This window comes from Phodopus roborovskii, unplaced genomic scaffold (genome assembly GCF_943737965.1).
Source record: "Phodopus roborovskii unplaced genomic scaffold, PHOROB, whole genome shotgun sequence".
Lineage (NCBI taxonomy): Eukaryota > Metazoa > Chordata > Mammalia > Rodentia > Cricetidae > Phodopus > Phodopus roborovskii.
This window is the reverse complement of record NW_026126485.1, coordinates 19500353-19523037: the sequence shown is the minus strand read 5'-3', so window position 1 is coordinate 19523037 and position 22685 is coordinate 19500353. Positions and strand designations below refer to the sequence as shown.

General features: G+C 49.3%; 1 protein-coding gene and 2 non-coding genes across 6 annotated transcripts; all 3 read right to left on the bottom strand.

The window, feature by feature from the left end:
- Positions 1 to 650: 650 nt before the first annotated feature.
- Positions 651 to 21655, bottom strand: Tnpo2 (transportin 2). Of its 4 annotated transcripts, none has more exons than XM_051195009.1 (25): positions 21499 to 21655; positions 20014 to 20125; positions 18203 to 18278; positions 17969 to 18118; positions 14491 to 14597; positions 14269 to 14402; positions 14100 to 14181; positions 13904 to 14026; positions 13689 to 13807; positions 12027 to 12087; positions 11756 to 11921; positions 11461 to 11613; positions 8143 to 8368; positions 7772 to 7943; positions 7278 to 7364; positions 7097 to 7204; positions 6856 to 7014; positions 4655 to 4742; positions 4361 to 4459; positions 3792 to 3887; positions 3420 to 3525; positions 3126 to 3225; positions 2974 to 3048; positions 2762 to 2889; positions 651 to 2685 (listed from the first exon to the last, which is right to left on the bottom strand). In XM_051195009.1, exons 2-24 carry the CDS (start codon positions 20110 to 20112, stop codon positions 2782 to 2784), a joined length of 2694 nt encoding a protein of 897 aa, XP_051050966.1. In that variant the 5' UTR covers positions 20113 to 20125; positions 21499 to 21655; the 3' UTR covers positions 651 to 2685; positions 2762 to 2781. The 4 variants fall into 4 exon arrangements, with proteins under 4 accessions (XP_051050966.1, XP_051050968.1, XP_051050967.1 ...); XM_051195011.1 differs by having other exon boundaries at positions 3420 to 3495; XM_051195010.1 differs by lacking the exon at positions 21499 to 21655 and adding an exon at positions 21184 to 21312.
- Positions 4534 to 4608, bottom strand: LOC127229966 (small nucleolar RNA ZL2). The gene has a single exon (XR_007835155.1). It is a non-coding gene; the product is annotated as a small nucleolar RNA ZL2 (small nucleolar RNA).
- LOC127229963 (small nucleolar RNA SNORD41) lies at positions 8027 to 8096 on the bottom strand. The gene has a single exon (XR_007835152.1). It is a non-coding gene; the product is annotated as a small nucleolar RNA SNORD41 (small nucleolar RNA).
- Positions 21656 to 22685: the final 1030 nt, after the last annotated feature.

The following is a 22685-nucleotide window of genomic DNA, read 5'->3' as shown; positions in this document are numbered from 1 at the left end:
TTTGTTATTTGAGACAGGGTTCCTTCCTCTAGGTAGCACTGTCTTATAACTCTGTAGACTTTAAACTCACAGAGATCCACCTGCATCTGCCTCCTAAGTGTTAGGATTAAAGGTATGTGTCATCACCTGGCTAGTTATTTTAATATCTCCAGGAATTTCTGGCCTGCCCAGTGACCCAAAGTTGTGTCTGCTGTAAGGTTTTGCATTTAGGCTTAATGTATGGCAGCCCTTTATTGGGTTATTATTCATGGAGAATATCTCATCATCCTCTTTCACACTCACCTTCCCATATCACTAAGATGAAAACAGGTCTCCTTAATCGCTCAATTTGACTGTGTGTGTCTAGGTAACTACCTACTAGCCTCTTAATTTGACCTCATGAATGGAATTCTAGCTCCATTTTTTGAGACAAGGTCTCAATCAAGCCAGGCTGATTTCAAACTTGATATCCTCTCCTCTTGCTCCAATCAGGCAGCCCACCAGGACCAGCTGTGTCCCTCAGGTGTCCTGCTCTACTATTCTCTACCTTATTCCTCCCAGAGCCCATGGATTCTCCTGTCATGGCTCCCACAGCCCTGGAGTCCCATAAAGACCCACCTCCATACCACTCTACCACTAAAGCCAAGGACTAGGAAACCAGACACCAAGGGTTTCACAAGAAACTGACCTTTACTCAACAAAGTTCTACACAAGTGGAATCTCACGCCACCTAGGCGCTAGTCCCCAGCACAGCACAGTAACAGATGGATAGACCTGGGAGCCCACAAGGTAATAGTAATGAAAGACTCAGGGAAATGGGGGGGGGGGGGCTGCTGCAGATCAAGGTCAGACTTGATCTGCAGCCCTGGGCAAGGAAGGTTAAGAAACTGAAACTTCATTGTGCAAAAACCAACTAAAAAATAAATTAAAAAATTAAATAATTTCTTTAAAAAAATAAAATAAAATAAAAAAAGGAAAATACAAGAATTGGGCTCCCCTCTCCTGAAGGTGGTTGGAACCCCCACCTCGGGCAGAGGTGGTCACAACTCCATCAGTCAATCCATCAATACACCCCAAGATCCAGCAGAGGATGCTCCAAAGAAGTGGAATTACCAGAAAGCTAATGGTATTTTTCTTTAAAAAAATTTTTTTTCCCTACAAATGGCTTCCAGAGACCTGCTCAAGTTTGAGGCTGGAGGGGATGGGGACCACTAGCTGAGTTATGGAATGTGCACTAAGTGTCCCTGGGAATAGAGGCAGGGCTTGACCCTATTTGAGAGAAGACACATGGCCTGTGTGGGATAAGGTCCAGGTCCTTGGAGGGATGATGGAACAGGCCTTAAGGTGCAGAACTTGGGTCAAAGCCCAAAATATAATGGGCCCCCAAAGCAGTAGGAAGCAAGGAAGGGGATGGAGGACAAACATTCAGGGATCTTGTGAGGCTGGTTTCCACAGCCAATTTGGAAGTAATCATGCCTCCCTCCTCTCAGAATGCCCCTCCCACCTTGATGGCATCCCCCACCAATTTCTTCAAGGATTTTTTTAGAATTAGTGTACCAATCTGGTGGGGGGTCTGAGTCCAGTGGACACTATGATGAGCATTAAGTCCCAAAAAAGGACAAAGTTTGAGGCCCTGGGTACACCCTGCTCCTCCAAGCCTTCAAATCTTGCTGGACCCAGTAAACCTTTGTCCTCTGTCCTCACCAATCACATGCTGTTACCCCAGCTCTTGAGAAGGGAGTTCTCAGGGACAGAGAACTGGACTATCCTTGAAGCTGTCTCAAGAGTGGTCCAAGAAATATTGGCTGCTCTGGCTGCCCTTAGCTCTCTTAAGGAAAACTAGTCCCAGACCTCTACATTTAAATACCTTTGGAGCACAGGAAAAGCCTACAGGGTAGCCTCAGGACAGTCCCAGCTGCTCCAATGGTCCCCATTCTGCTGCTGGCTGGGACGTGAAAAGATGGGGACACACTAAAATGAGGCTGCCATGATGCTGGCAGAAGTGTATGGAGCAGGTCCAAAGTGTGCAAGTGCTGAGAGGGTAGCCCCGAAATGACCGCCCTCCTCCCCTGGCCCTGGGGGCCCAGCTGAGGTCCCCCAAACCTCCCAGCCCTCCCAATCACCACCAATTCCAGCAAAACAGCAGAAGCTTCTTATACTCTAGATGCAAGGTACACAGAAGGCCATAGGCATAATTTGGGGGTTCACTAATTCTACTGTCTCCATGCAGTCGAGGAAATGGTGGGGGCGGCTGGCCCAGCCTAGCTGGCTGCGGTGCCTGCACATGCGTGTGTCCACATGTGTACATGTGAGTGTATGCTTCTCTACAAGGAACCCCCCTCCCCACCTGTAATTCCCTTGCCTTATCTGACACCGGATTCGGTAGGCCTTAGGATTCCTCCCTCCCACATGGCTGGCCCAATGGGCTTGCCTGAGATGACCCATATTAGAGCCTAGAGAACTCTTGCCCACCAAGAAGTCCCACCCCCCTCCCTATTTGTAGGATGAGCATGGAGTCCCCACCCACCTGCCTACTCGTCAGGCCCGGTGGGGCAAGTGGACCAACAGATGGACAGATGCACAGACTAGGTGCATCTGAATTTAGGTCCCAATCACTCCTCCCTAACCCCCCTGGTCCAGGGCACAGTGACTTCTGGAAGCAGCACATTCCCCAGCACACCCTCCGACGATGACGTAGACAGAAACCTGCAGGGGAGAGGGAGGGTCAGGGCCTTCATCCTTGTCACTCTCTGACAGGCCTGACTACTAAATGACTGCTTACCTGGTGGTCTCCTTGTTCACCTAGACCCCATAGAAGGCTGCTAGCCTCTCCTTGAGCAGTGGTGGGAACTGCTCTGAGAATTGTTGCCAGTTCTCCTCCCCAACTTGGTCTTTGAAGCCATGGAGGATCTGCAGCAAGGCAGGGGTGACAATGGGCGGGGACAAGTCTGTGGTGTCTACTCCCCAGGACTCCCACCGGACCAGGAGTCTCACCTTATAAAACATGTCCCGAAGGTCATCCTTCGGGCTCACCCAGGAGGCTACAGCATCGCAGAAGAAAATAAAGTCCTGGAACATGACGGATCCCATGTGAGGGGCCGCCCAAGCCAGCCCCCGCCCTGCCCTCTGAGTCCCGCTGCCCGGACCTGCACAACACCCCCAGGGTTGACACCAATCATCATGCAGATGCCTCGGAAGGCAGAGTCCTTCTCCTCGTTGTCCCGGATGTTCCTAAGGGACGTGCACCTGGCCGTGGAGGAGGGCAGCAGGTCAGTGGATGGACTTGGGGCTGGACAAGCATAGGTGAAGGAATGGATGGAGGGAATGGGATAGGGGTGGGGTGTCCATGGGTACAGGTCTCCCACATGCATCCATGGGGGGCGTAGGGAGCACAGCTGTCCTGCCCACCCCCAGCAGGTCCCACCCAGGCAGGCACACACCAAGGCCGGATGAACTGCTGCAGCATGGGTGCCACCTCCTGTGGGCACACGTAGCCCAGGCGGCCGATGGTGATGGCTGGAATGGCAGAGGGACTCGTCAGGCGACCTGCAACCCCGAGTGGCCCGGGGACGGTACGTGGCGGGGCCTCTGATAGGAGGCACCGAGCCCCGCCCCACAGGCCCCAACTGAAGGACCCTATGACTATCCTGGGCCGTTGAGTTTGGCCCATAAAGGTGTCCTCCCCACCCAGCCTGGGTCTCTTCCCACATCTTCTAAAACCAGCATTCTTTCTTGGGTTTCTCCCAGAATCCCATTTCAGGTGTTGACACCGTTCTTAGAACTCTCCCTCTCAGCCCAGGCCTGGTACTCACCTGTGTTTTCCAGTAGTGTCTTGGGCGTGTTGGGCCTGTTAATGATCTCCACCAGATTGTTGAGGACCATCTGCACATAGGGCTGCATCTCTGCCCCTAGGGACCAGCCATTCAGAACCCTTCATGGCCCACTCTACCCACAGAAGGCCAGCTGAGTGTGGCTGACCTCAATCCATGTCCCCAGCCCCATGCACTCTGCTGTACCACAAAGCCTGAGAGAACAAAGAACCTCCTCCGGATGCTCCCAGCCAAGTCCACAGCCACAACAGACCCACCCAAAGGAGTCTGAATTCACTACCCACAAGGTCAGGAGTCCAGTCACCCAAGTGATTCCACTGAGCCTTTCAGGAAGGCAATTATACATGAGATGGTCCAGCAAAAACAGACCATTTACCCCACCTCATAAATGGCTTTTTAGTTATTTGATTTCACCTGTCAGAGAAATCAAAGGATGATCTTGACCCTAGACAATCAGAGGCATTCCTGGGGACCTGTCAGAATCCAGCTCTGGCCCCCAGGAACAGAAAGAGACCAATGAAGACACAGTCTGCCACTTTCAGGGCACTCACCCATCTGCATACAGATCTCCCCAATGGCCCAAGTGGCATTGTTACAGACAGAGATGAACTCAGGGTTCAGGTTGGTGCCCAGGATAGGCATGAACTCAGCTAATGGAACAAAAAAGAGCAGAAAAAGACTGAGCAGAAAGGCCAATGAGGCCACACTCCCAGAACTGGCTGGGCAACCCATCAAACAATACAAATACATCCCAGTCCAGTCATGGGCCTCCCGGGGCATGTCTCCATCACTGGAGAGGCCAGTACTGGGGCCATAGGTTAGGGTAAAGGGGGTAGGTAGCCTACCGATACAGGGCTTGACGTGGATAAAGCAGGCTTTGGTAAGGTCTCCCAGAAGGGCGAAGGAGCTCTGCCGGACCTCAGGCATGGAATCCTGGAGTTGGGAGAGGTGGCAAAATGACAGGGCTCCCACTCCTTCCATCCAAGCCAGCTGAGCATATCCTGACCACAACACTGGCTGAGGTGCAGGGCTGTCCCTTACTGTTAGCCACCTCCTACCATACTATAGCCTGTTGCCAAGATCTAGCAGTGGAGTTCATTGGTAAGCATTTACTTAAAATGTTCCAGAACCCTGTTCCATTCCCAGCCCCCTAACCACAAAGTAACAGTTGTATTAAATACACTCCTAAGTTTTCTTTCTTGAGACAGAGTCTGCTGCACAAACCAGGCTTACTACTGTATGTAGCACAAGGATGCATGCCATTGGGTCACCTTCCTCGGTTGTCACCTAACCTTATTTTTAGAGGCACAATTTCTTTTTAAACCTAAGCTCACTGAAACACAGCTAGACCCCTGGCCAGAGAACCCCAGGGATCCTTCTGTCTCTACTTGCCCAGTGCTGGGATCACAGGTTCCTCTGTGCAGCTGCACCCATTATTTTTATCTTTAATTATGTTTACATGCTGGGGAAGAGTTGTAAAGGTGTCCTTGGAGGCTAGAGTGGGAGTCAGATCCCCTGGAGATCTGGAGTTCCATACAGACAGTTGTCACTGTTAGCTACCTCATGTGGGTGCTAGAACCAAACTCAGGTTTTCTGGAAGAGTGGTAAGTACCCTTAACGTAAGCCAACACTTCAGCACCTGCCCCCTTGGGTGATGGAGATCAAATGCAGGTTCCTATTCTTGTCCAACAAGCATTTTACTAAGTCATCTCTCTAGCCCATATAGAAATATATGTGTGTGTGCTTATTTTTGGACACATGGTCTCACTACATAGCTCTGGTTAGCCTGGAACTCACAGAGATCCACCTATCTCTACCTGTAAAGAGCTGGGATTAAAGGCCTGGGCCCAAAATTTTATTTTTGAGATCAACCTGCACTACATTTCCTAACCAAAAAAAAAAAAAAAAAAAAAAAAAAAAAAAGGTACTGTATTTATGTATGGGTAGGGTATGAGTAGACACCTGCATATGGGAGGACAGGCAAAAACCAGCTGTCACTCCTGAGGGACCAGCCAACATTTGCTTGTTTATTTATTTTAGTGTTGGAGGTTGCTAGAGCCTTACACATGGTAGGCAAGAGCTCTACCACTGCCTATCCCTATTCCAGCCTTCCACTTTGTTTTGTGACTCAGGGTCTCTCACTGGCCTAGAGAGCACTAACTAGAATACAGTGGCTGACCACAAGCCCCAGGAACTGCCTCTATGTCTGTCTCCCCAAAGCTGGGATTACAAGCATGTGCCACTAAACGCAACTGCTTAAGAAAACAAAAACCAGTCTGTGGAGCTCACTGTTTACACAGCTACCTCCTCAGACTTAGAATTGTATTTATTTAATCTGTGTGCATGCATAAGCAGGTATAAGTGTCATGGCAGACGTGGGGGTCAGAGGTCAACTAAAACTGGTTCACTCTTTATTCGTGTGTGTCCTGGGGTTCTCTGGCCAGGTTGTCATAGACTTGACAAGAGACATCTCCACCTACTGAGCCATCTCAACAGCACAAAACTGACTATTTTATTCTGGAGACAAGATTTCACTCTGTACCCCTGACTGACCTAACATTCAGAGACCCATAAGCCTCTGATTCCTGAGTACTGGGTTTAAGATCATGTAATACCATTATTCCCAGTCTTTAAGAAAAAAGCATGTATGTTTCCATCTTAAGTGTATATATAATTAGAGTTTTGCCTGTATGTATGCCTGTGCACCATGTGTGGGCCTAGTGTCCTCAAAGACTAAAAGAGAGCATGCAATCCCCTGGAGCTGTTTATGATGGCTGTGAGCCACCATGTGGCTGCTAAGAACCAAACACAAGTATTCTACAAGAGCAATAAATGCTTTAACTGTGGAGCCATCTCTCTAGCCCATGAAATTTTGTTTTTAAGAACGCCTCTTCTTTGACAATCCCTGGGCACAGTCAAGGCCCTGACTAGCCCCAGGGTCAACTATGGCAGCTGTTATATAAACTGTGATGGCCTAGAAAAAGTCCCCTTGGCCTATTTGGGTGTGGCCTGACTTCAGTGTGGCCTCTGCAGGGTGACCACTCACCTGCATACACTGGAAGAGCAATGTCATGATGTTACTTCGGGCTACCAGCTGCTCCACATGGCCACCCAGGCCCTCAGCCAAGCCACTAAGCAGGTCCAATGCAACGATCATGAAGTCCTTGTCAGGGGCCTCATATTGTTCAGGGTGCTGTGTGTACATCTGGATACAAAGGGGGCAGATGAGGAAGGTAGGCTAGGACCTGGGCAGTAGAGCAAGTTCACAGAGGGCCCAGGGTGCTTACCATAGCCTGGGCCAGTGTCTTCTGCACCAGGGTAACACAGCGCTGGTAGACAGGCTCACAGTAGGGCAGGAAGCCACTCTGCAGGGCAGTGGCCACTGATGACAGACACTGGCAGGGAAAAGGGCGAGGGTGAGCTCTGGCCAGGTGAGAGGACTCTGAGGGACGACCTAAGCCTACTCACCTCCAGGAGAGGGAAGAGGTCCTTGTCTTCATCCTTGAGCTCATTCCACTTCTGGATTAGTGGAGGCATCAGCTTCTGAATATACTCCTGGAGAAGGAGTGGAAGATTGGGCTTCCTAGATAGGTTGGCAGCTTAACACAGTCAATGCTGTGCCTTAAAAGATGACATCCAGGATCCTGGTCATAGTTCAAGATCTGTAAACCCTGCTGATGCTTCTCATCTGTCTGTCCTTAGTAAATCCTTCCCTTCCTCTCTCTTGCAGAAACCTGGGTAGAGCCTCCTGCTTCCCACAGGTCACCGCCCCCCGAGCACAGCACTGACCATGCTGTCTTAAAACTGTCCAGCTCTCACACTAGACTAGAGGCAGAGTAAGAGAGAGGCTAATTAAATAAAGTTCTTCGGCCTGCCCGTCAAGGCTGTGGTCACATCCCTGGCATCTTAACACCAGATGCCAAGGGACACAAGGATAGGGCAAAGGGTCTCTAAGGACTCACCGGCTGATTGAGGTGGTGGCCCACAGAGTCGGCCAGGGTGCCAATGGCATCATAGAGGATGAGCAGGTTCTTGTGCTGGTATTTGCCAAAGGCAAAAACAAGAGTGTCGAGGATATAGCTGAGGTAGGGGACCAGCTCTGTGCATGCCTCTTCCTCCAGGGTAGCAAAGGCACTGGTGGATGAAGAGATACAAAGGAAAGCTTAATGGACTCTAGCAAATGGAGCTACACCACAGGAAGCTGGGGAGGATGTATATGGGATCAGCCAGTACGAATACAACAGAGATCAGTGTATTGTCAGCAGTCAAAGGCTTCATCACTTCCCAGGGTGAGGGGCCACTGTGCAGACAGGGGTCAGGGGTCAAGGCTCACCTGCAGGCTGCCTCCTGTACCCTCTTGTTGCCATCCAGGATCCGCTTGAGCAGCTCTGTCATCAGAGGCTTGAGGTGCATGTCAGGTGGCTGGCTGACTACCCAGTGGGCATAGCGGCTCAGCGTCCAGCAGGCAATGGAGCGTACCAGGGCCTTCTTGTCTGACAGGCACTGGATGAGGTGTGGGATCAGCTCAGGTAGATAGGGCACCATTCCCTGCATACAGCCTGCAGTAACCGGGAGATAGGAAGTCTTTAAGAGAAGGCTGAGGCTTACACATATCCAACCCAATGTAATAGGTGGGAAAACTGAGGCCTTGAGGCCTGTAAGAGCCCATAAAAGGCAGGAGCAAGAGAAGACACAGAAGATGCCCTGGGACTGGAGGTGGTTCAAATTCTGGCTGGGCAGTAGTCAAACCTACAATGCCAGTGCATAGAACAAGGCAGGAGGCATGCCATACAATTGAGGCTAGCACATCACTGAGAAAGCGCGCGCGCACGCGCACACACACACACACACACACACACACACACACACACACACACACACACACACAGCTTTCAAAATAGCATGAGACTAATCAAAATGTGCAGGGTTACTCAGTGAATTAGACTTCATGGATAGCAAGGACCCAGACGGATAGGAAGCGCTTCTCAACTTGAAACTTTCTGAGGTATATGTGTTTTTTCCTCTTCTCCCTCCCTCTTTCTCTCCATTTATTTTGTGTGAGGGGGTGTGCTGATGATATACAGGCACCACAGAGGTCAGAAGAGTAAGTATGTAAGCTGTCCAGGAGCTGGAGTTGCAGGAAATTGTGAGAGGATAGGTGGATTCTAGGAATGAAACTTAGGTCCTCTGGAAGAGCATCAAGCACTCTTAACCACTGAGCCAATTTTCCAGCTCTCATTTTTTATCTTGGTTTTCTTTCTTTCTTTTTTTTCCTTGGTTTTTCAAGATATGGGGTTTCTCTGTAGCTTTGCAGCCTGTCCTAGAACTAGCTCTGTAGACCAGGCTAGTCTCGACCTCAGAGATCCACCTGCTTCTGCCTCCCGAGTGCTGGGATTAAAGTCTGCTGGGATTAAAGTCGGGAGCTACCACCTCCCGGCCATTTTTTCCTTTGTTACCATTTTAATGTAATTATTTACAGAGGTTTTTTTGGTTTGTTTCGCAATACTAGGAATAAAACCTTAGGCCTCATTGGGTGGTGGAAGCAATATTTTTTTAAAATATTTACTTATTTATTAAGTATACAGTGTTCTGGCATATATGCCTACACACCAGAAGGGCACCAAATGTCATAGATGGTTGTGAGCCACCATGTGGGTATAGAGAATTGACCTCAGGACCTCTGGAAAAGCAGCCAGTGCTCTTAATCTCTGAGCCATCTCTTCAGCCTCAGTAGCAACTGCCTTTAATCCCAGCACTTGGGGGGCAGAGGCAGGTGGATCTCTGTGAGTTAGAGGCCAGAACAGTCTACAGATCAAGTTCCAGGACAGCCAAGGCTACACAGACAAACACTGTCTTAAAAAAAAAAAAAAAAACCACAAAAACAAAAAAACCTTGGGCTTCATACACACTAGTTACCCCTCCCGCCTAACCTGAAACTTAATGTGTAGGCTGTGCTGGCCTTGACTTGCAGAGATCAGCCTTCGTCTGAGTGTTGGGGTTAAAGGCTTGTGCCCAGCTTTGAACATACCTCTTTATTACTTTAGGGTCAACTTCGATAGATCTCCTTTACTGGTCTACAGAACACAGTACACCTAACAGGGTTGCCCAACATATTCACAGGTGATATTCCCTGTCCTCTGAAAGCTGAGGCAGGATTGCTACACGTTCAAGACTTGCTCAGCATGTAAAAGAGATCCTGCTTCAGCCAGATGTGGTGATAACTACTTGTAATCCCAGCACTAGGAAGTCTGAGGCAGGAGAATCAAAGAATAATAAGTTTCTATGTTATGAATAAGTTTCTATGTGTGTTGTCACACACACACACACACACACCCCCAATCTGGTCTCACGCCGGGCCAGCCCCAAATAACACACTGAGGCGCTGTATTAGATATAAATGCTGTTGGCCAGTTACTAGTTTCTCATTGGCTAGCTCTGTCTTAAATATCAACCCATTTCTATTAATCTAAGTATTTCCATGTGGTCTCATCTTACCGGAGAGAGAGGCAGTGTTGTGCTCTCCTCCATGTTGAATCTCCTCCCTACTACCTTCCTCTCTCCTCCTACTCCCTTATCCCGCCTATCTTGCTTTCCTATTGGCCAACAGTGCTTTATTTATTAACCAATAAGAGAAACATATTTACAGAATGACATCTCCCATCATTTCTATCTCAAAAAAACAAAAAAATAGCCATGCACACATGTTGCATGGTATCTGAGATGACCTATGAAGTAGAAGTCATTAAACCATTTCTAGATGGAACCTCGAGCCTTTTAAAATCCAGACAAATGTTGAAATGATAGACCGTATCCCATCCAACCCCAAGCCTCACTCACAGGTATTAAAAGCTCTCCTGATTGAAAGCTCTTACTGCCTATATCTGGAGTTTGGTGACAATGCTGGGTAGTGAGATGGTCACATGTGCCAAAAATGGTCACAGGGCATACCCTATGTCTTGTGGAGGAAAAGAAGCCCCAAAGCTATGCCAACTACCAGCCACACTATGGATTGTTTGGGATGTCTCCCTAGCTTGCCTCAACTTCCTGTGCAGATGACACTGGTCTCACACTTGCAAGTCTTCCTCCAGTTCTGTAACTACATGTATACACACCACTGTCTCATTTACACTGTTAAATTTAACAGCCTATGTAGCTCAATTTGCCCACGTATGGAGCCTGGGCTTAACCCTGGATTTGTGGCTGAGTAGTGAGGAAGAACCTTAAGTGGGTACTACAGCTGCTATCTATGCTGGAACCATCACAGGATCACCTGCGTGAGAACCAGGAAGAGGGCTAGTGTGCTGAGAATTTGCTAGCGATGGCAGGGGGTGATGGGTAGGATCAGGGTGTGTCTTTCAAGCCAAGCAAGGGGAAGACAGATAACAGCTATTTGAAAAGAATGAGGAAGCCAGGCAGTAGGGGTGCATGACTTTAATCCCACCCAGCACTTGGGAGGTAGAAGCAGGCAGGTCTCTTTGAGTTGGAGGCCAGATTGGTCCACACACACAAAGAAACACTGTCCTGAAAACCAATTAATAAAATTTTAAGAAAGGAAAGGATGAGGCAGCCCAGCCCGTGTTATGGAGTTGCATTTATCACTGGCATTGCCCAGGTCAGCCCAGGTAGATGCCGATCAAATGTTTGGACTCACCCTCAGCAATGGCACCCAGCACCAGGATCCCTGACTCCTTGACCACCCATTCAGGGTGGAACAGGAGGCCTTTGAGCAGGGGAAGCAGGTGGGGCAGCAATTCCTCCCGGAAGACATTGGCAAGGACATCCAGCGCAGCCGCCGAGCATTTCCCTGAAGGGGGACAACAGGACTAGGGCTCAGAGAGGCCTGGATGGCAGGTATTCAACTCTTGAGACTAAATGTCACCATCAACTCTTCACAAACTGTTAGCACCAGCTTCTCCCCATCCCTGAGGAGCTGGCCTACTACCTACTCAGGTTCCAGTCCGACAGAGCATCATCATCGTCATCATCCTCAGCATCCTCAGAGCCATCAGGCCGCTCAGCCTCATGGGGCAGCGTCACTGTGCGTGACTTGTGGAAACGTGGCTTGATGTCCTGCTCGCTGTCAGGTACTGCCTCATCTTCCTCCACATCCCCCTAGGGACCAGCCCCGGCAGATTTCTCAGCACAGGCTGGAGGCTCCAACCCAACAACACCCATGGTCTGGGCCACCCATAGCCAACTGTGGACACCCCAGCTGACCTTAAGCAGGATGATGTCAATTTCAGAGTACTTCATCCCATTCACAAGGATAGGGATCAACCTGTGGGGATAGAGGTTGTTGGTGTGAACACATAGGCTCTGCCTCAGGTGGCCATCCTGAAGAAAGCAGAGGTGTGGGTAGAAATGCTAAGCTAAGCAAGGGACAGACTTTGCTCAATATACTCATACTTCTGTGTCCTGTATCAGTTTATTCCCCTTAAGAGAATTAACAACATTTTCAGCCAACATGATTAACAGACATAATTTTTGTTCCCCCTTTTTGAAACGATCTATGTAGCCACCGGGACTGGAGAAATAACTCAGTCGTTGAGATCACCAGTTGTTCTAACTCTAGCCCCAGGGAATCAAATGCTCTCTGAGCATTGCACACATGGATGCTCACATAAACATGCAGGCACAATACCAACACACATTTAAAAAATAAAACAAAAAGGACATCATGAACTTTTTGTGGAAACCTCCAAACACTATGATTACAAATGTTTCCTGCCACACCCTGATGCCCTACCTGCCACTCTTAGTGATAAGTGTGCCACCAGATAGGTGTTGACCCAATCACAATGAACGCTAGGGCCCTGACCTTGGAAATGCTGTGCCCTAGCTCTACACAGAGCACAAACATCCCACCCAACATCCAGGCATCGCTCACTAAGATGAAGGTGCTGGGCCCATGGCAGGGAACAAGCAGGCAAAGTAGTTACACACACTGAAACACAGACTCGGGCATAAGAACTGACTCAACCATCCTGCCCTCTCAAAGGGCGTCTCATCCCTCCTGAAAGTCCTCTCTGTTCCTCCAGCCACAATCCCTACTTGTTAATAATTTGAGATAGGTAAGTGACCCAGACTAGTCAAAGAAAGGGGGATCAAACCAGCCATAGTGCCACATGCCTCTACCACTAGCACTGGAATCGAGAGTTAAAATGTGAATCCCAGGCCCACTTGTCTCAAAAACCCAAAAAAGTAATAAATAAAGCTCTTCCGTTACTCTAAAGTATCACCCAAGCCTCTGAACTCCTAAACTGAATTAACAAGAGTCTGCCAGACAATGTGGCTGGCGCTCACCTTTAATCCCAGCACAGAGGCAGGCAGATCTGAGTTTGAGGACAGCCTGGTCTACAGAGTAAGTTCCAGGACAGCCAGGGCTACACAGAAAAGGCCTGTCTCCAAAAACAAAAAGAATGCCAGAGCCACAGCATTTCCTATGTAGGAAGGTCATGCCTGAAAGGAAAGCCGGAACAAAGGAAGAGTATGTCCTTCCTGTCCTAGGTCTTGATTTGCTAAAGGACGGAAGGATTGTTTTCTCATCTTTTTGCCTACTATCTTTGTGTGCGTTCTTTTGGGTTTTTTTTTTTGGGGGGGGTGGTTGTTTGTTTTGTTTTGTGACAGGGTCTCATTAGCAACCCAGACTGGCCTAGAATTATGTAGCCCAATCAGTCTCAAAAATTAGTGCAATATTCTCACCTTAGCCTCAAATGTGATGGGTACGAGCCACCACACTTGGTTTCTTTTACCTAATTTCTGAAGCCATGAAAATCAAGGTAATAGGAATCAAAGTAAACTAACATATACTACATGAACTACGGTAAGGAAAATCGGTCAGTGGGGAGGCACAGGTGAAGGGAGGGCTACAGCACTCACTGAACCAGATGGGAAGCCAGAACTTCCTTGCAGATGGGCTGCTCGGCCAGCGTCAGCCAGAACTCACAGGCCTCCAGGGCCACATTCTCGTCATGGTCCTGGGTCCTTTGCAGCATGTACTGGGGCAATGGGAAGAAACTGAGACCCAGCTCAACTGAGGGAACTCCCCAACCCCCTCCAGCCAACCCCCTGCCCTTGGTGTTGGCCATACACACCTGGATGATGCTATGCATGTGAGGGATAAGCCTGTCAATTCGCACTTCCAAAAGCATCACTAGGGCACGGCACACATTCTTCCTCACCTCAGGGTCATCATCAACAGCCAAGGCAAAGAGGTGCTGTGAGAAAGGACAAGGTCAGCTGCCTGAGGGCCCAAGGGCTCTCCCCATCCACCTGAGCCTTGTGACCCACCTCGATGAAGGTGTCGATGTTGTCCATTAGTGCCTGGGCCCGGTCCATGATGAACTGGTTCACACAGGCAATGGCATGGGACCTGGTAGTCAGTGAAGGCACGGATCACTTCTGAACTGCACCTGCCTACCAACTCTAAGACCCATGTACCCTGGGGAACTTCACATACCGGATCTTGGGGCTGCAATGTTTGAAAAACTGCAGGAACTTAGGGATCATGATGTTCAGGGGTCTGTTGAGAGCATCACTATCCAACAGCTCAGAGGAGTCTTCACAGATCTTCTGCAGGGCTCCAAAGGCTCCCTGAGCAGAGAGGCAGAGAGATGGCTGTGGATCCTATTCCAAGCTCCAGCCCCTGACTGGGCCAGGCCACCGACTGCTTGTCGCCTACCTCACAGGTATTATAATCCTCTGAGTTGAGCAGGTTACACAGCTGGGGCAGCAGCTCAGGCCACATCTGCAGCTCACCCTTGGAAGCGATGGTGGTGATGAGAATGCCTGGGGCAGCCAGGGAAAGGAGGCTGCTCAGGCTGGGCAAGTTCCTACTGGTCCCTCCAACCTCCCCACCAAAGGAACAGGCTCTTCTCTCCCATGCAAGTCCTGCACGGCACCTTCAGGGTGCTGGAGATGAAACCCAAGCCTCGTGAACGCCAAGTAAGCACTCTACAGTAGAGCAACAGGTCTTCTGGCAGTACTTGGTGACTCAGCACATATCCTCTGAGCCTCACTATGAACCAGCTCTGTTCTAGGTTGTGGGATCTGCCCAAAACCACCTCTCTTAGAACTCAAGAGAAAGTGTGAGTGAGGTCAAGAGGCATAAGCCAAAGATCAAGGTGATCACAAGGCAAGGGCTGAGAAGAGAGCAAATTATTTTTCAAATATTTTTATTTCATAGTTCCAAGGATTAAACCCAGGGCCCTGTGCACAATGGGCAAGCATTTTGCTGTTGAGCTAAATACCCAACCCTGCTTTTTTAACGTTATTTTAGCCTTTTGAGTTAAGATCGTGAGTTGCCGAGGCAAGACCTGAATTGCAGACCCTTTTGCCTCCACTTCTTGAGTAGCTGGTTACAGGCCTGTGCCACCAGGCCCAGCTAGAGAGGAGCAACTTTAAAATGGTGTTCAGGTGACATCTTGACATGTGTGCAAAGACCTAAGGGAAGTTAAAACAGATGAAGAGGGGGCAAAGGTGTTTTGGCTGGAGTATGGCAAGCCTGGCAGAGTAACAGAAGAAAAGTCAGTGGGGAAAGAGAGGTTGTGGGCAGGAAGGTGAGGGGGCCAAGCAGCCAAGTGATGAAGGCTCTTTTATATGGAGAGAGGGCTCTACTGACTAGTAGAAATCCACAGATGGGGATCGGAGAGATGCCTCAGTGGGGAAAAGTGCTTGCTGGGCAAGTATGAAGTACCTGCGTTCAGTTCCCAGCACCCAGATAAGAAGCCAGGTGTGGTGGCACACCCTGTAATCCCAGTGCAGTGATCAGTGGAGACAGGAAGTTTTCTGGGCTTGCTGGCCTAGCTCCAGATTCTTTGAGTGACAAAACAGAATATCTGATGTCCTCCTCTGCCCCTGTCTATGTGGACAGGTATGCACACCTGACCACGTACTTATGTAGCGCGCGCGCGCACACACACACACAGAGCAATAGAGAATACATGTTTAAATAAACACATATACTGATGCTGGACTAATGTTACATTACAATATACTGACTTAGAATAATGAAACCCACAGGTACTAAGCAGAAGGCTTCATCTGCAGCCTGAGGCAGAGTTGGATATGGTGGCCAATGCACACCCACTTATCAACACAAGATGGCAGTGTTTCACAAGGGCCGAAGATGCCACTGCCAACTAACTCTCAAGTGATGCCAACCCCTAAAATTGAAAAGTCTCTCTGAAATGATTGGACAGACAGAGGATGATGCCATCCCATGATGGGACAACCCCTATCCACTGTGATGGCCACATCACAAAGCCTTTGTATCACATGGATCCCAGCATTATCGTAGAGATTTGTAATGCTATAGCCCTTGGAAGGACAAGGCAAGAAGATTCCAAGGCTGAGTAGCAAAATCCTATATCAGAGCCCTAAAGCTCTTCCAAGGTTTCTTCAAGTACAGACATTCTGTGGGAATTAGTTTCAGGTCCTCAAAGATGCCAAATCAAGGGCATTACAGGAACTGGTACGGTACTTGCAGAGAACCTATGCACTTCTTCCTATAGATAGCAGGCACATGACATCAACTAAGCTATGTCCTCAACCCTCACAGACTGTAAATCCCCTCCTCTTGACTTACAATTACTGTAACAATGTCAACAATACCTAGTTATAAAAGTACACTGTGGGCCAGTGAGGGAGCTGAGTGGTGCTTGCCACCAAATCTGACTCACATGGTAGATGAAAAAAATTCTCAAAGTTGTTCTCAGACCTCCACACATGAAGAGTGGCACTACACACCCCACTCCACCTTCCACACAAATTAGAAAAACAAAACAAAACACAACCATACTGCTAAGGGAAAAAGACAAGAAACAAAATTTGGATATGTACAGACTTGGCAGGTCTGGAATTCATTCAGTAGATCAGGCTTGCCTTGAACTGAGAAACCCATCTGCTACTACTTCCCAAGTGCTGAAATTAAAGACATACCTAACCGTTTTATCTAGTCTTTGTTTTTTTTAGAGACAGGATCTCACCAGAAACTAGCTTAGAACTATTTAAACCAGGCTGGCCTCAAACTCCCAGTGCATGCTAAAACTACAGGCATGTGCTACTATACCCAGCCTTTATTTTTTATGGCTTCCTTTCTTGAGGTTTAAATAAATAGCTATCATTTACTTAAAATAGTCTATAGAAGGGACAGCAAGCTGGTTTACTGGAGGCACTTGCTGCCATCCCTGATGGCCTAAGCCCAAGTAGAGAAAAACAACCTCCAAAAATTGTCCTCTAATCCCCACACACATCACAAATAAGAAATAAATTTAGTTGACAGACTTCAAGAAAATAATGGGGGGGGGGGGAGAAAGAAAGAGAAGAAAACCAACTGGGAGTTGGGAAAACAGCTCAGTAGGTAAAAAGACCCACTACCCAAGTTGAATGACACAGGCTTGTACCCCAGAAGCTACATGACCTGGATGCACCTGTAATCCCATCACTTCTACTCTCAGAGGAGGCCTGGAATACACTGTGCAGCAAAAACAAGAGACCTGTCTCAATAAGATGGAAGGTGGGAACTGACTCTCCAATGGCACATGTGTGCCCTCTCTCACACAAAATAACTACAAATTAAAAACACTGCTAAGAAATCACCTATTAATCTTTGTAGTGATTTTTTTTCCCCCTTAAGGGAAAATGGCCTAAGCAAATCTTAGTCCTCCTGCTGTAATATGCTCAGACATTTCTTCTTCCTGGATTCAGCAAGGTGCCTCCATTAACTAATTCTCACTATACACGAATCATTTGAGGTGTACTACTAATGACTCCGCGTGGACAGAGGAAGCAAGTATTACAAAGGCTGAACTTTAAACACAGAGTTCAAGACTATGTCACAAAATTGTGGATACTGAGTTACTGAGGCACTCAGGAGGCTGAAGCAGAAAATTGGAAAGTTTGAGGTCAGCTTGGACTCAAAAAGAAAAAGAGGGGAGGAAAAAAGGACTGACCTGCACTGCCTGGCTTGTTTCCAAGCTGTTACTTGCCAGGCAAGTCCCTTTTTGTTTCCTCTCCAGTCAGATGGCAGGAGTAATAGTGCTATCACAGAGGGTGCTGCAGCATTCAGTAAGCAATACCCTGAACACACGTTGAATAGCTTCTTGGCCCAGGGCAAGCCCTTAGTGTGTCCTTGATGACGACCCCCATAGCCCCCTCACCAATGGTGGCTCGGATGAGAGAGGAGGCATCGCCAATGTTGTTGAGACACTCCTGTTTGATGAAGTCAGCCACAGGAGGCGGGAAGCTCTGGTAATGCGCCTTCACATTATTCTTGAGGATGAGGCCACTGAGAGAGCGAGTTGGCTCATCTGTGGGAAAATGCTAAGGTCAGAGGGCTGTGGCATGAGTAGAAAGAAGCAAGATCTGCAGGCATGGAGGGACAGAGAACATACCTTCTGATTTGAGTCTGGTCAGGACGAAGATCAGATAGTTGTTGAAGTCAGGAAACTGGTTGAGTTGTTTAAGTTTCTGTCAAGCTGTTAAGGGACTTGGAAAACCAGGTGTATTGGGGCACGCCTGGGATCCCAGAACTAGGGAAGCTGAGGCCAGGATCTTGAATTCCAAGCCAACATGGACTACATCCCAAGATCTTGGCTCAAAACAAAAACAAAAACAAAAACAAAACGAACGAGAGACAGGAACTTTTCCTAGGCAACATTCTCTCACTGACACATGGCTCAGAATGTGAGAGACCAATGCAATTAAGCAGCCAGTTCCAGGGATGACACTGACCAATCACTGTCCCTACAGCACCACAGGGCCTTTTCAGGAGGACCAAGTCCACACATGGACGAGGGCACATGTCTGAGCTTCCTGAACTATCCCTTTACCAAAGCAGTAGTAGATTGGGGAACACTACTCCTCTTAAAAGGACAGCTGCTACTCATTTCTGACCCTGGCACTCCAATTATGCCTGCGTTTCTCAACCAGAATGGAAGGCTGCCTGAGTGTGGTACATGTCTATAATCCTAGCACCAGGGAGGCTGGGGCTGGAAAATCAGCCTGAGGTTAAGGCCAACCTGAACTACATATTCAGTAATTGTTCTGTTATATGGAGAGATGCTGACTTAAAAGAGTAGCACAGGGTAAAGAGCAGCTCAGTAGTAAAATGCACACCTAGCACATGCAAGGCCATTCAGTCTCCAGCCCCAAGAGAGGAGAGAGAAATGACTGACGATCCAGGGAGCAAGACTCAAGGATGTGGCTCAATGATAAAACAAGTGGCCAGAAAGCTTCTGGACCTTTCATCCTCAACACTGCAGGAAAAGGTAGGGGACTTGCCCATTTTCAAGTGAAACTTGATACTGTTCAAATATTTGAGACAAGGTTTACAAGTCCAGGCTGCCCTCAAACTCTGAGATTCACTTGCCTCTGCCTCCTGAGTGCTGTGATTAAAGATACATGCCACACCATGAGCATTTCATTTAAAAATCTGAACTCATTACTCTAATTTGCTTCTCTGCTGCTGTGACAAAATACTGACCATGACCCAAGACAGGGAATAAAGGGTTTGTCTTAGCACATCATGGAGAGAAGTCCCAAAGTAAAAAGCTGCTTACTGGCTCCCTCCCAGACTTACATTCAGTGACCTTTCTTCCACAGCCCAGGCCCACCCACCTTGGGATAACATCCACAATGGGCTGGGCTGGGCTGGGCTGGGCAGCAGGCCTGTCTGAATCAATTATCAATCAAGAAAATGCCCCACAGACCATTCTGATGGAGGCAATCTTCAACTGAAGGTCCTTCTTCATAGATGTATCAAGTTGACAACAAAACTAACCAGGGTACTTATATATTTAAACAAGCAGCTAGAAAAAAAAAGTTTTCTGCCACAAACACTCATGCTCCAACTCCAGCGTCCCTCCTCATCCACCCTCATTCTGAGAAGGCAGATTGGACTAAAATCTGAGATGGCTGGGCTTCTTACCTTGATTCCTAGCTGAGGCTTATCCATGGCATTTTCCCCTTCCTAAGCCTCCAGGTTCCCATCACTCAGACAGTTAAAGGATTAAATGCTCAGTGAACATCAGGCATTCCCATCATTTTCTGCACCTCTGGAAATGGAACCAGGGATCTAAGCTTTTAATTCTCGTCTCATGTCATGTTCTCTCTTGCAGCAAAGACTGGGGATCAAGAAGTGGTCCCTCCCTCTCTAGCCAGACATCAGCCCTTTTCCATCAGCCCCGGAAGGAAAGAAGGATACATCCTGCACAATGCGCTGAGTAGCTGTGTTGGGCGACTGCGAGTCTTTGAGAAGCTGCAAGACCTGCTGCAGGCCCTGCTCGTCTGGCTGCCAGTCCATGGCGCAAGGCGAACTGCAGGGGTAGGGGCCTGGGTCAGCGCTGGGTCACTAGGTTCTGTGTGAGACCCAAGCTGAGTCCCCAAAGCAGAGGCGGCTGCATGCAGACGCAAGCGCTCTCCGCGGACGAGCGGAGGCCTCGGAACCGCGCCTGTCCAAGTGCGGGTCCCCACCAGCTAAACCATCCTCGGCCACGCAGTCGCGGGCTTGGGGGTGGGAGTGGGGGGAAGATGCAGAAGCCAGCCATCAGGAACTGAGGCGGGGGCGCGAAGGATCCACAGCGAGGCTAACGTGGAACCCTCTTCCCGTGGCGGTCCATGCCGCCCCCGGTTACGGGCCCTACGGCTTCCGTCTCTCTCGAGGGCGAGGGCCCCACCCCAGCGGTCTTCCAGGTGAAAGCTCAGTCCACGAGGATTCCTTCTCCCAAGATCAAGCCTTCAAGCTCCGCTAGATCCCAGCCGCCTCTTGGTTCCTGAGCTCCTCTAGGTCCCAAGTGCCTAGATCCTTCTCATCCCTGCTCCCTCCCCTAAACCGGCTCGGAAAAGGCACGTGCCCCCCTTTCTGATCTAGACGTGGCCCAGTGACTCCCTTTAACCAGAACACAAGCAATGTCCGACAGGTCTCCAAAGTCTATTTGAACGAGAGCCAGTCAAAACCACCCAACCCGCGACCAAAGCCCCCAGAACCTGTGCCGGCCGCCTGCCCCAATCAGATCTGGCCAAGCCTCTCTCTCTCTCTCTCTCCCTCCGCCCCAGTCAGCAGTAATTTCTCCTGACCGATCTCTGTCAGCTCCCCAATCAAGGTCCCTTAACCCCCGACCACCTCGTGTCGGAGACCCCATCCATCCAATCCCTGCAGCTTCTCTTAAAAAGAGTCCCACACAAACACTCGCCGGGAGCGCTACCCTCAACGGATCCCAACACCGCCTCACAGTCAGACCCAGCAAAGCCCTCTGGGTTTAAGTCTGACGCCCCTCCCTATCAGGACCTAACAACGCCCCCCCCCTCAACTTTCAAAGCTGTCTTTCCCAATCAGATCCAACCAAACCCCACCGAAACAGATCGCCCCACACACCCGATCCTCGAGACGTCCCCCGACGATTTCCCCCAATCAGGGCCCCTCCAGCCCGACCCCAGCCGCCCCACTGGCCCGCATCTCGTGGCACCCAAACCTGCCCGGGCGCCGAGGCCCCACCCCCTGAGATCGGCTCAGCTCCCCCTCCCCCGCCCGGCCCGTTCTGCCGGCCTCGCGAGCTGGCCCAACCCGGTTCCCCGCCTCTCAGCCGGGCGCGACCCCGACGCCTGGGCGGCGCGCGACGCAGGCCCAGAACCCAGGGAGACTCGAGGAGAGCTGAAGCCAAGGGGCCGCGACCAAGCAAGGTCCACCTACCAGGCCCCGGAAGGCAGCGCCGGCGCCTAAGTGCTGCAGCTTCTCCAGAGGCTCGCGCGGAAGGAGGGAACCAAAGCCAGGGAATTAAAAAAAAAATAAACGCGGCCGAAATGAATAACTTCGGCTTCCGTAGGCCGTTCAAACTGGCCCAGCCAAGCCAATACGAGGGCGCACCACTCACACGTGATCTGGCAGCGGCCCAGAACATGCTGGGTCACGTGACAGGATAAGCCCCGCCTCTAAGCCTCTCTAGCCGTTAGGTCTTCCCAACATCTCGTTTCCCTTTTCTTACTGCAGTTTTCTTCCTTTCTTTTAAAATGTATATTGCCAAAACCATGTGCGTGAAGAGCTGTGGGGACCAGAAGAGGAGGATATTGGACATACCCCTGGAACTGGAGTTACAGATGGTTGTGAGCCGCCATATGGATGCTGAAATCAAGCCTGGATCCTCTGCAAGAGTAGCTAGTACTTTTAACCAGCCTCCTGACTGCAGCTTGTTGCTGGAACTAGAAAATTGCAAGTACATGGGTACTCCCGGTGTGTAATGCACCTAGGAATCCCTCAACAGCTAACTGCGTCCTTACTGCATTCCCTAAAAATTAAACCGTTCTCAGACTGGCGTGACCCATAAGACTGTAATCTCAGGACTTGGGGAGAAGGAAGGCAGAGAAACAGAGAGTATACTGTCCCAGGAAAGCCTGAGCTACATCATGTAATTCATTCGTCAAAAAATAAGTCCTGTCTTGAAAAAAGAAAAATAAATTAAAACGGCTGTTTCTCTTCAGCTCCCCTGTACAACTAACTCCCCACACTCGAATAAAGAGCAAAACGCGCAGCTTGGGGTGGATTTTATAACAGAGACAGGAGCAATTCTCTGCTCTTTGTTTTTGTTCAATACTGGAACACTTGTACGGACCTGGAAAAACCACAAGGCTATAACTTTTTAAGTTTTATGTACGTGGATGTTTTGCCTGCTGGTGTCTAGTGGCAGGGAAAGCCAAGAGCTGGATCTCCTGGAACCAGACCTACCAGATAGCTGAGCTACGCTGGCACTGGAACCGAGGTCCTCTGGAAGAGCAACAAATGCTCTCAATTGCTGAGCCAGCTCTCCAGCACCCTGCTATCACTTTTTAAATAAAATGATCTAGTAAATTTGAACAGAAGACCTAATCCCCTTCCCTACCTGA

Excerpts from the sequence above, each read along its gene's own strand:
- Tnpo2 (XM_051195009.1), bottom strand. The coding sequence starts at position 20,112 with ATGGACTGGCAGCCAGACGAGCAGGGCCTGCAGCAGGTCTTGCAGCTT. Across the intron at positions 18,279-20,013 it reads CTCAGCGCATTGTGCAGGAT|AAACTTAAACAACTCAACCA; the intron begins GTATCCTTCTTT and ends ACAGCTTGACAG. Across the intron at positions 4,460-4,654 it reads CCACGTCAAGCCCTGTATCG|CTGAGTTCATGCCTATCCTG; the intron begins GTAGGCTACCTA and ends TTGTTCCATTAG.